We start from the raw sequence: 12,407 nt of genomic DNA, 5'->3' as shown, positions 1-12,407 counted from the left end.
GTGGGCCAACGTCCTTGTTGGCACACCCCCCCTTCAGGGTTCAACACCGCTCTTCGTGCCCTAGCATCCTTGTTGACACACCGCCCGGTGTTCACCCTCGTCGGGGTTTAGTATCTCCCTTCGTGGGCCAACGTCCTTGTTGGCACACCCCCCCTTCAGGGTTCAACACCACTCTTCGTGCCCTAGCATCCTTGTTGACACACCGCTCGGTGTTCACCCTCTTCGGGGTTTAGTATCTCCCTTCGTGGGCCAACGTCCTTGTTGGCACACCCCCCTTCAGGATTCAATACCGCTCTTCGTGCCCTAGCATCCTTGTTGACACACCGCCCGGTGTTCACCCTCTTCGAGGTTTAGTACCTCCCTTCGTGTCCCAGCATCCTCGTTGTCACACCCCGGTGTTCACCCTCTTCAGGGTTTAGTACCTACCTTCGTGGGTAGTGTCTTCGTTGTCCCACCCCAATGTTCACCTCCTTTGGAGTTCAGCATCCCTATTTGTAGCCTAGCGTCCTCGTTGGAAAACTCCTAGTGTTCACCCCCTTTGAGGTTCAACGTCTTTTTTGGCGCACCGCTCGATGTTCAGCCTTCTCACTGGTACATCCGGTGTATACAATTTGTAAGGAACCACGACTCTTTAGAATTGTATGATCCACATTTCGAACATAAAACTCTTTATGACATGCTTTTCATTTTCTCCAATTGCATTAACGTGAGCTCCTCTCCAACTATTGTCAACATGGAATAGACAAAGGACAAAGGTGGACCGCCATGTGACAGTGGAGCTTAGAACACTGTTTATGTCGTGATAGCTATCACTGTAATGCAAATCAGTGATAAAAATCAGTGGGTTTTGTTCATTTTCTTTGATCTTCAAATGGGTTTTCCTCGTTTTTTGGTTTTGATTCTTCTCGTCGTTTCTTCAGTCGATTGTCAGGTTAAAGGTATGTGTTCTTTCCTTCTTGCTTTCTGGTGCTGTTCTTGTTTTATTTGAAGCAAACAACGAATTTTCCAAATGAATCTTTGTTTTTCTCACTTTCAAATCAATTCACGCTTAGAAATGCATACCCATTTCATTTAAAATGATACCCACATCGCTGATTTGTGTAATACCAAACTCATAAACAGAGTTCATCAGTATAGACTGTGGTGGCTCCAAGAACTACACCGACCCAGTTACAGGTCTAGCATGGATATCCGACGCCGGAGTCATGGCTGCCGGTGGCTCATCGCCGGTGGAAAACCCACATGGGAACTTGATGCAATATGGAACACGGCGGGATTTTCCGATCGACGACAAGAAATACTGCTACACTTTGGAAACAGAGGAACGGAGAAGGTATTTGGTTCGAGCAACTTTTCAGTATGGGAGTTTGAAGAATGAAGAAACTTACCCTAAATTTGAGCTTTATTTGGATGCAACTAAGTGGTCGACTGTTACTATTTTTGATGCTTCGAGGGTTTATGTGAAGGAGATGATCATTAGAGCACCTTCAAGTTCATTTGATGTGTGCATATGCTGTGCTACTACTGGCTATCCGTTCATATCAACTCTTGAGCTACGCCCTTTTAACCTTTCGATGTATGCTACTGATTTTGAAGATGATTTCTTCTTGGAAGTTGCTGCTAGAGTGAATTTTGGTGCTTTGAGCAAGGATGTGATTAGGTAAGCTTCTTTGATGAGGGTTTGATGGGTTGATATTGTCTGCTTTGACCTGTTACATATTGTTGTTAGCCTCAAACGTGTTTGCTAGGGAGAGGTTTCCACACCCTTATAAGGAATAGAATGTTTCGTTCTCCCCCTCTTTGATTGATGTGGGATCTCACAATCCACTCTCCTTGAGAGCTTAGCGTCTTTGCTGGTATACCGCCTGGTGTTTGGCTTTGATACCATTTGTAACAACCTAGACCCACTGCTAGTAGATATTGTCGTTAGCATCATGGTTTTAAAACGTGTCTGCTAGGGAGAAGTTTCCACATTCTTGTAAGGAATGGAATGCTTCGTTTTCCTCTCCAACTGATGTGGGATCTCACAATCCACTCCCTATTGGGAGCCCAGTGTCCTTGCTGGTACACCTCCTGGTGTCTGGCTCTGATACCATTTGTTACAACCAAACCCACCGCTAGTTAGATATTGTCCTCTTTAGCTAGTTACGTATTGTCGTTAGCCTCATGGTTTTAAAATGCGTCTGCTAGGGAGAAGTTTCCACACCCTTATAAGTTATGGAATGCTTCGTTCTCTTCTCCCATCGATGTGGGATCTCACAATCCACCCCCCATTGGGAGCCCAGAGTCCTCGTTGGCATACTGACTGGTGTCTGGCTCTGATACTATTTGTAACAACTCAAACCCACCCCTAGCAGATATTGTCCGTATTGACCAGTTACGTATCGTCATCAGCCTCACGGTTTTATAACGCATCTGCTAGGGAGAAGTTTCCATACCCTTATAAGTTATGGAATGCTTCGTTCTCCTCTCCAACCGATGTAGGATCTCACAATCCACCCCCCTTGAGAGCTCAACGTCCTCGCTACCACACCGCTCGGTGTCTAGCTCTGATACCATTTATAACAACCTAAACCCACCGCTAGCAGATATTGTCCGTATTGACCAGTTACGTATCGCCATCAGCCTCATGGTTTTAAAACACGTCTACTAGGGAGAGGTTTTCACACCCTTAAAAGGAATGCTTCATTCCCCTCTCCAACCGACGTAGGATCTCACAATCCACCCCCCTTGAGAGCTCAACGTCCTCGCTGTCACACCGCTCAGTGTCTGGCTCTAATACCATTTGTAACAACTTAAACCCACCACTAGTAGATATTGTCCGCTTTGGACCGTTACGTATTGTTGTCAGCCTCACGATTTTAAAACGTGTCTGTTAGGGAGAGGTTTCCACACCCTTATAAAGAATGTTTCGTTACCCTCTTCAACCGATGTGGGATCTCACAGCTTAGTTTTCAAAAAAACAAAAACGAAAAACGTAATGGTTTTCGAACGGGACTCGGGGAACTGCTTTTTTGATACGTAGTTTGTTTTTATAGGTACCCAGATGATCCATATGACAGAATTTGGGATTCAGATCTTGAGAAGAGGCAAAATTATCTTGTGGGAGTAGCTCCTGGGACAGAGAGAATCAGTACTATGAACAACATCAATGTAATGACAAGAGAATATCCGCCTGTTAAGGTGATGCAAACAGCAGTTCTTGGCACAAAGGGAGTGCTCAGCTACAGGTTGAACTTGGATGATTTTCCTGCCAATGCCAGAGCTTATGCATATTTTGCTGAAATTGAAGAATTGGGTCGGAACGAGACTCGGAAGTTCAAATTGGAGGAACCGAACATTCCCGACTCGAGTAATGCAGTGGTGAATATTGCTGAGAATGCCAATGGGACCTATACTCTTTATGAACCGAGTTATATGAATGTCTCTCTGAGTTTTGTGCTTTCGTTCTCCTTCGTCAAGACTCGAGATTCAACACGAGGACCGCTTTTGAATGCATTGGAAATTAGCAGATATGTCGAGATTAATGCCAAGACCGATGGGCGAGATGGTAGGTTCTCTTCATCACCATATCTTCTTATGAAGATTAGTGATATCCTGAAACTTTTTTGTGAGATCCCATATCGGTTGGAGAGGGGAACGAAGCATTCTTTATAAGGGTGTAGAAACCTCTCCCTAGCAGACACGTTTTAAAACCGTGAGGCTGATGGCGATATGTAACGGGCCAAAGCGGATAATATCTTCTAGTGGGGCTTGGGCTGTTACAAATGGTACCAAAGCCAGATACTAGGTTGTGTGCCAGCGAGGACACTGGCCCCCAAGGGGGGTGGATTGTGAGATCCCATATCGGTTGGAGAGGGAAACGAAACATTCCATTCCTTATAAGGGTGTGGAAACCTCTCCCTAGCAGTTGCATTTTAAAACCGTGAGACTGACGGCGATACGTAATGGGCCAAAGCGGACAATATCTGCTAGTGGGGCTTGGGCAGTTACAAATGGTACTAGAGCCAGACACTGGGCGATGTGTCAGCGAGAACACTGGCCCCCAAGGGGGTGGATTGTAAGATCCCACGTTGGTTGGAGAGGGGAACGAAACATTCCTTATAAGGGTGTGGAAACCTCTCCCTAGCAGACGTGTTTTAAAACCGTGAGGCTGACGACGATACGTAACGGACCAAAGCGGACACTATTTGCTAGTGGGCTTAGGCTGTTACAAATGGTACCAAAGCCAAACACTGGGCGGTGTGTCAGCAAGGACACTAGCACCCCAGATTGTGAGATCCCACATCGGTTGGGGAGGAAAACGAAACATTCCTTATAAGGGTGTGGAAACCTCTCCCTAGTAGACGCGTTTTAAAACCGTAAGGCCGACGACGATACGTAACGAGCCAAAGCGGACAATATCTGCTAGCGGGGGGCTTGGGCTGTTACACTTTTGTGTTTTGTCTGTGATCGATCATAAATTCTCTACTGAAATGGATTGACTAGTGTTTTCTGTTCCAATTTGTAGAGGCTGTTGTAAATGCCTTACGTACCATGTCAGCGGAGAGCGTTCAGACAAATCAAGGCGATCCCTGTGTTCCAACGAGCTGGGAATGGGTGACATGTACTGCCACGAAACCGCCGAGAATATCGAAAATGTAACGTTCTTCAACTCTTCTGAATCTACATTCAAGGAAAATAAGCATTTTACCTCGACATATATATCTATCTATCCGTCCGCTTTTCTTGCAGTGAGCTCTCTAGAAAGAATGTCAAGGGCGATATTCCTCCCGAGATCAATACTATGGACGGATTAACGGAATTGTAAGTTCAACTTGCTGTAAAGAAGCTCGGTTTTCGTAAGTTATCCCTATGCAATTCACTATCATGTCCTCGTTTCGATCTTCAGGTGGTTAGATGGTAATTTCCTTGCAGGATCACTGCCCGACATGAGTAATCTAGTAAATTTGAAGATTTTGTAAGCTCTCGAGGTTATCTACAACTTTCCGTTCTCGAACCGAATGAGCGTACGTCGTTGTGATTTAATTGTGTGATCTTTTTTGGTGAATATGCAGACATCTAGAGAACAACAAATTGACAGGGACATTGCCTTCCTACTTGGGTACTTTGCCCAACTTACAGGAACTGTATGTAGCACTTTCTAACTCTTAAGCGTTTTGTATCGAACGGGTTTGGTCGAAGTTTTAGTAGAGAACGTTTTTGTTATATTGATCGACTGTGAATCGTATGTGGCAGATATATTCAAAACAACGCTTTCTCGGGCGAAATACCGTCGGAGTTATTGGCAAAGAAACTCGTGTTTAAGTAAGTACTCGAAACTGTTATTTTACCACGTGGTTTGAACTGTCTTTGAGAATGTGGCTTTCTAGGGATAAATCATCAAAATGACAAACGTTGTAAACGAGTTTCGACCTTAAGAGGTAGGACTCGTCTCGAGGGAGTCCTGGCTCGATGCATGAACATGTTTGTCTGGTTAGAAATGAAATCGACTAGTCCTTATTTGTAATAGCCCAAGCCCACCGCTAGTAGATATTGTCCTCTTTGGGGTTTCCCTTTCAGGCTTTCCTGTAAACGCGTCTACAGGGAGAGATTTTCAAAGCAATGTTTCGTTCTCCTCTTCAACCGATGTGGGATCTCACAATCCACCCCCTTAGGGGCTTAGTGTCCTCGGTAGCACACCGCTCGGTGTCTGGCTCTGATACCATTTGTAATAGCTCAAGTCCACCGTTAGTAGATATTGTTCTCTTTGGGCTTTCCCTTTCAGGTTTCCCCTCGAGGTTTTAAAACGTGTTTGCTAGGGAGAGATTTCCACACCCTTAAGGGCTCAGTGTCCTCGCTGGCACACCGCTCGGTGTCTGGCTCTGATACCATTTGTAATAGCTCAAGCCCACCGCTAGTAGATATTGTCCTCTTTGGGCTTTCTCTTTCAGGTTTCCCCTCGAGGTTTTAAAACGGGTTTGCTAGGGAGAGATTTCTATACCCTTATAAGGAATGTTTCGTTCTCTTCTTCAACCGATGTCGGATCTCACAATCCACCCTCCTTAGGGGCTCAGTGTCCTCGCTGGCACACCGCTCGGTGTCTAGCTCTGATACCATTTGTAATAGCTCAAGCCCACCACTAGTAGATATTATCCTCTTTGGGCTTTCTCTTTCAGGTTTCCCCTCGAGGTTTTAAAATGGGTTTGCTAGGGAGAGATTTCCACACCCTTATAAGGAATGTTTCGTTCTCCTCTCCAACCGAAATCCACCCCCTTAGGGCCCAGCGTCCTCACTGACACACTGCCTAGTGTCTGGCTCTAATACCATTTGTAACAGCCCAAACTCAACGCTACCAGGTGTTCCCATCTATTTTATTGTTATAATCTTATCGTGCAGGTACGACGGTAACCTCGGGCTGCATGCAAGTAAACGATACAACATGCATTCTAAAGTTATAATAGGAGTTTCATTGGGAGTGCTTGTACTTCTGATACTTCTACTTGTAGGAAGTTTTCTATTACTCCACAAGCTTCGAAGACGGACGACGCCTTATCATAAAAAAGGTCTCTACTCGACAAACCTGCTTAATACTTCTCGTATAGCACCACTTTCTTCCGACGTATCTCATCGTGTCGTGTGGATCTTAGGTGGTTCTCTGAAAGCCAGCACAAAACGCTCTTCTGGCTACTCGATCGGCAAGGGGGACGAAGGCATTGCCTACTACTTATCTCTCGCCGAGCTGGAAGAAGCAACTAATAACTTTTCTAAGAAAGTCGGTAAAGGCAGCTTCGGATCAGTCTATTATGGGAAGATGGCGGATGGAAAAGAAGTAGCGGTTAAAATCATGGCCGAGTCATCGGCACATGGGAATCAGCAGTTTACGACCGAGGTAGGTCATCAACCTGTTATTGGATCGATCTCATCATGACGAAATTAAGCTCGATTTGCTGACCGTGTCGAGTATTGACAGGTTGCCTTATTATCACGAATTCATCACCGAAATTTGGTCCCTTTGATCGGGTACTGTGAAGAAGAGCATCAACGGATTCTCGTTTATGAATATATGCATAATGGAACGTTACGAGATCACTTATATGGTCGGTTCTTCTGCTAGGCTTAAGTTTATTTTCCCGTGTTTCTCCGCTAATCATTTATCGACAGGTAGTACCGAACCGAAGCACTTGGACTGGCTGCCTCGTCTGCGCATTGCTGAAGATGCAGCTAAAGGTTCATCCTAGTTAGAAACTATGATATTTGCCACTGAATTTCAAGTTTCCATCATCAATCCTTTTTGTATTCGAATCGATTCTTTTCAGGGCTCGAGTATTTGCACACGGGATGCAGTCCAAGTATCATCCATCGAGATGTAAAAACGAGCAACATCCTCCTCGACATCAATATGAGAGCGAAAGTTTCCGACTTTGGCCTCTCGAGGCAAGCCGAGGAAGACTTGACCCATGTCTCGAGCGTCGCTCGAGGAACAGTAGGCTACCTGGATCCTGAGTATGCGTCGTTTATTGTTTTTCCTAGACATATCACTCCTCCCTAAACCATTGGTGAAACTGAACACGTGAATCTAACAGGTACTACGCTAGTCAACAACTGACCGAAAAGAGCGACGTGTATAGTTTTGGAGTCGTTTTGCTCGAACTGATCTCCGGGAAGAAACCCGTCTCACCGGAGGACTATGGCAGTGAATTGAATATCGTTCATTGGGTATGTAAGATCTTCGCTCATCTTCGCTTTCACTGCATCATTGTAATTCTCGAGTCTTTACACGATTGATCGGTTTCTACAGGCGAGGTCGTTGGTCCATAAAGGGGATGTGACGAGCATCATCGATCCGTTTCTAAACGGAAAAGTCAAAATAGAATCGGTATGGAGAATCGCCGAAGTCGCCATTCAGTGTGTGCAGCAGCATGGAGTTTCCAGGCCAAGGATGCAGGAAGTCATTGTGGCTATACAAGATGCAATCAAGATTGAACAAGGCATAGAAGGAAACCAGAAACTATCTTCAAGCAGTTCAAGAACACAATCGTGTCGAAAAACATTGCTGACGACGTTTCTCGAGATCGAGAGCCCCGACGGTTCGCTCCTTCCGTCTGCAAGATAAGGCCTCGACAATTCCGCTACGATTTTCGGGTAATGTACGATAAAACAAGTAGATACCTTGACTAAATGTTGGTTGGTAGGATCACTGACAAACACAATCTTTACCTTTCACTATTCCTTTATTGTTCAGTCTAAACATGACATAGAAAACACAATGACAGAAATACGTTCTTCGTTCAACATAGAATTATAGATATACGTTCTTCGTTCAACACGTGGAGGTGAAGAGTTGAACTTCCATCCTTTGGTTGAAGATATACGTCTTAATCAGTTATCGACATTATTATAGATATACATTGGTTTATGAATGATATCCATTTCTTGAATTGATGTACTTTTTAATACATTGGTTAGTCTCTCATTCCATCCTTGACCTCGCAGAAGATCACGAACTTTACTCGAGGCTCTGGGTGTATTGCTCTTGCAGTTCACAGTCTTGAGTAGCTAGCTTAGGCTACACAGCAATCACTTGTGTCTGATGTAGTGGTACTATCTCAACGAACTCTCTTAAACAGGTGAGGACATCATGGTGAGTGCTAACCTGCGTGTCATCCATGGGATGTAGCTAGCGAACTCATTCTAAGGTTGTGTAGTCGCTCAAGGTTGGAGGTGCTACCCCTATACGTGTCAGCTCCATCAGACCACCCTAGAGACTTAGAAAACCACCCCGACAACCCTGGAAAAACAAAATGGTAGCCTCTTAGGCAGATAAGATAACAGCTTGCACAGTGTCTACGAAGCTTCCACATCTTTTTCCACTTCGGAACAGTACGGTTAAACTACGTGTGAGGCTGATTCAAGATGTGTGACTTGATAGTTTGACCGTTGAATAAGTCAACTTTTTAACCATGGTTTAAAACTTTCATTAAAATAATATTATAAGATTTTTAGAATTTAGTGGACTTTTAATTTTGTCTCTCTCCAAAGATTCTCTTAAAAGATTTCAATGGCTATAAAGGAATCTTTATGTCTTCTAAATCAATCAATATTAAAATAAATTAAATGATTATAAAAATAATAATCATATTGATTGCTTAATTATATATACATATTTTTTTATGATCATAAAAAAAAATATGTTCTAAATTTTGTATTTTTGTAATAAAGTTTAATAATAATATTTTAAAATAATAATAAAAGAGCGGAGATTATTATATTATTAATTAAAGATTATTCCAATATAAATTAAAAGTTAAAATTTCATTGGTTTTAAACGATTTAGTGTTTAGTGTTTCCCGTTATTGAACACGTGTTAATATGATATTTTAAAATAAATTGAGCAGACAGTTTGACAATGAATAGGAAAGTGAGAAATGTAACGGTTTAAAAAAATTTGATGACCCGAAAAACTCGATCAAGCTAATTTGTACTGTTTGGATTAGATTATGCACAAATGTATTGAGTTGGTTCATAGGCTCCCTTAAAACTGCTCGAGTTGAACTAAATCGATCCAAATTTATTGTTATGACAATTATTTATTTATATTTAATTTCATAATTATTCGTTGTTCATACAAACAAATTTTTTATTTTAATAATTAATATTTTATGAATAAATGACCCGAACAACTCAAACCAATCCAATAAAAAAAAAAAATTACTGTTGGGTTAAGCTGGACTCATTTTTTTATAAGGGTAAAAAAATTTACCGTTAATGTCTCAACTCGACTCGACCCAACTCAATCCACGAACACGATTATCATTTAAGTTTCTATCAAAATCACTTTCTAGTTTTTATTTTTTATTTTAAAGAAAATATATGAACTTTTAAATATATATTTTTTAAAATTAAATAATTATTAAATAAGATTTAAATTATACAATTAGGTTTTTATTTATTTATTAATAACCAATATAGGCCATGAAATTATTAGTAAAGCATAATTAATTAGCCCAAATAATCCCAAATTAATTAAGTGGCATACGTCATTTACATCAAAATTAAAATAATAATTCTATTTCCAATAATGGAAGGTAGAAAATATATAATATTAATAAAAAAAATAATTAATTATGATTTTCACAAAATTAAATATTCAAAGCAAACAGCTTGAAAGGATTCTGTTTTGGATGGATAAGAACGAAAATTCAAGCTTTAATTAGAAATATATAATATATATTTATATATTTCCAGCAAACCCTTAATTGATCCAACCATTCAATCTTCATCTTCATCGTTTATGAAAGCTTCTCTGTCCACAGAGGTGGAGAGTAAAGGTCATTTCACTTCCACCCGCCATTGACTAAAGGAGGACAAAGCGCCCTAAAAGCTTCTTTTAGGGTTTCGAAACTGGGTTTGTTGGGGTTTTCCTTGATTCTTTTTTGATTGGGGATTTTGGGTGATCGATTTCTAAACGAGAGATTGTTGTTCTTCCGCCATAGCCACGAAGAACAAGAGCTTTACGCTCTGGTTTTTCCCCTGTTTTCATCGGTTTCTTGTAGAAGACGAAACGGAATTTCTCGGATTATGTATTATCAGCTCGAGAAATTCTCTCATCACGATTCTTTACAAGTTTTGGAAGCCGATATTCAATATGCAAATTCTCTGTAAGATTTGTTCATTTTTTAACTTTGAATCATGATGATCGACGATTTCTTATAAAAGGGTTTACGGATTTTTAGGTTTTTGATTCTGTTCTTCGTTTGATTTTTGGGTTTTTAGGGCGGCGGCGATCCCCATGGCTAAAGAAGGCGCCTATCTTCAAATGAAATTGGTTTATAATCATTTAGCTCCCATTGTTTTGTTCTTGCTTCAATGGATGGATTGTTCTTGCTCATGCTTGTTTCCCAGATATTTAAGCCTCTTCCACATACTTGTGTACAAGGTTTGTAGGGTTCTTGTAATTGTTAGCCATTAGATGATTATAGGAAGCTATCTTGTTCTTGAGCTTGCTATCTAATTCAGGTATATCCAGAGGGAAAACAAAAACGAAGTATATCTAGACATGGAAGGAAGGCAACCATTAGGGAATTCTATGGTACTGAATTGTTTAGTTTAGCTAATTAGCTGCTGTTCTTTCAATTGTGAGTAGTTCTGAGTGTTCTGATCTTGTTTCGAATATCAGCTATAATATTGCCATCGCTTCAGCGAATCCACGGTAGCTTGGATAAGCTGGATGATTGTAAGGAAGAGTGCCATTGGATTGAGATGCCTAGCAAGAAGAGAGGCGATAAAGATGTTAGACTCACGAACGTCGATACGAAGCGAGAAGACGAATGTGGTATTTGCTTGGAGCCGTGCACGAAGATGGTTTTACCGAATTGTTGTCATGCAATGTGCATCAAATGCTATCGAAATTGGTAAAAAAACGAGTCTTATCATGCATCTTCGTTGTGTATGAAGCATTTTGAAGTGTGTTGTTTGTGTGTGTTCACATGCTTGTTCGTCTCCTACATTACAGGAACACGAGGTCGGAGTCCTGCCCGTTTTGTCGTGGCAGCTTGAAGAGAGTCAACTCGGAGGACTTATGGGTGCTCACTTGTAGTGATGATGTGGTTGATGCCGAAACCGTTTCGAAGGAGGACACGTTGCGCTTCCATCGCTATATAAACAGCTTGCCAAAAGACTATCCGGACGCGCTGTTCATAGTATATTCTGAATATCTATTCTAGGTTCGAGTAAAGTGTATAGAGGGAAATCCCGACTCGACATGTAAAGGTCTGTCCTCTCTGCTTTATATAGAATAATAATTGATCAAATGGCATGCTTAGTTAGAACTAATAACGCATTTGGGCTCATGTCATTACTAGTGTATCTTATGAACTTGAAAGTGCCATTTCATTTCTAATGCACTAATTGTCAATAAAGATGAATTTGGTCTCTGATGGAGTGTATCGTATGATAGTAAGGTTTGCTCGTACGTGTTTTTCGACTTTGGGTTTCTGTCCTGCCGAGACGACGAAAAAAATAGAGCATTTGAGTCATTTAAGACATAGATTAAAGGTATTGTGAGATCCCACGTCGGTTTGAGAGGGGAACGAAGCATTTTTTATAAGAGTGTGGAAACCTCTCCTTCGTGGGCGCGTTTTAAAACATTGAGAGGAAGTGATATGAACCAAAAGACATCAATCATACAATATACTTCAATGAAGATGCGAAGAAAACGTTGTTGAAATTATCGAAAGATATTTCCATTCAAGAAGAATATTCTTCATTGTTATGAATTTTGGGTGGATCCTAATTTATAGGAATTTAGAGTTATGTTTCTTTAATGTATTTTAAGGCTAATTTACCTGGTGGATAATTATAGTTTATGTTACTAACTCTTGAAATGACTCCGGGAAGGTTAAGGGTTTTATTTTGAGGCTATACAA

At 41.4% G+C, this 12,407-nt stretch overlaps 2 protein-coding genes across 4 annotated transcripts; both read left to right on the top strand.

Annotated features, from left to right (window-relative positions):
* Nucleotides 1-720: 720 nt before the first annotated feature.
* Nucleotides 721-8,987, top strand: LOC111801759 (putative LRR receptor-like serine/threonine-protein kinase At1g67720). 3 transcript variants are annotated; one of them, XM_023685903.2, is made up of 16 exons: nucleotides 721-938; nucleotides 1,123-1,660; nucleotides 3,039-3,550; nucleotides 4,511-4,640; nucleotides 4,735-4,806; nucleotides 4,892-4,960; nucleotides 5,058-5,129; nucleotides 5,239-5,307; nucleotides 6,379-6,545; nucleotides 6,630-6,871; nucleotides 6,953-7,079; nucleotides 7,144-7,209; nucleotides 7,299-7,485; nucleotides 7,566-7,698; nucleotides 7,781-8,124; nucleotides 8,610-8,987. In XM_023685903.2, the coding sequence occupies exons 1-15, from the start codon at nucleotides 818-820 to the stop codon at nucleotides 8,093-8,095; spliced, it is 2,820 nt and encodes a 939-aa protein (XP_023541671.2). In that variant the 5' UTR covers nucleotides 721-817; the 3' UTR covers nucleotides 8,096-8,124; nucleotides 8,610-8,987. The 3 variants fall into 3 exon arrangements, with proteins under 3 accessions (XP_023541671.2, XP_023541670.2, XP_023541669.2); XM_023685902.2 differs by having other exon boundaries at nucleotides 8,476-8,615; XM_023685901.2 differs by lacking the exon at nucleotides 8,610-8,987 and having other exon boundaries at nucleotides 722-938; nucleotides 7,781-8,420.
* Nucleotides 8,988-10,226: 1,239 nt separating this feature from the next.
* LOC111802419 (RING/U-box superfamily protein) lies at nucleotides 10,227-11,915 on the top strand. The gene is made up of 5 exons (XM_023686770.2): nucleotides 10,227-10,640; nucleotides 10,756-10,918; nucleotides 10,999-11,071; nucleotides 11,159-11,393; nucleotides 11,495-11,915. Exons 1-5 carry the CDS (start codon nucleotides 10,561-10,563, stop codon nucleotides 11,703-11,705), a joined length of 762 nt encoding a protein of 253 aa, XP_023542538.2. The 5' UTR covers nucleotides 10,227-10,560; the 3' UTR covers nucleotides 11,706-11,915.
* The last annotated feature ends 492 nt before the right edge of the window (nucleotides 11,916-12,407 follow it).

Source organism: Cucurbita pepo, chromosome 9 (assembly GCF_057944985.1).
Source record: "Cucurbita pepo subsp. pepo isolate OVF chromosome 9, ASM5794498v1, whole genome shotgun sequence".
Lineage (NCBI taxonomy): Eukaryota > Viridiplantae > Streptophyta > Magnoliopsida > Cucurbitales > Cucurbitaceae > Cucurbita > Cucurbita pepo.
The sequence above is the reverse complement of the archived record's forward strand: the minus strand, read 5'-3'. Positions and strand labels throughout refer to the sequence as shown.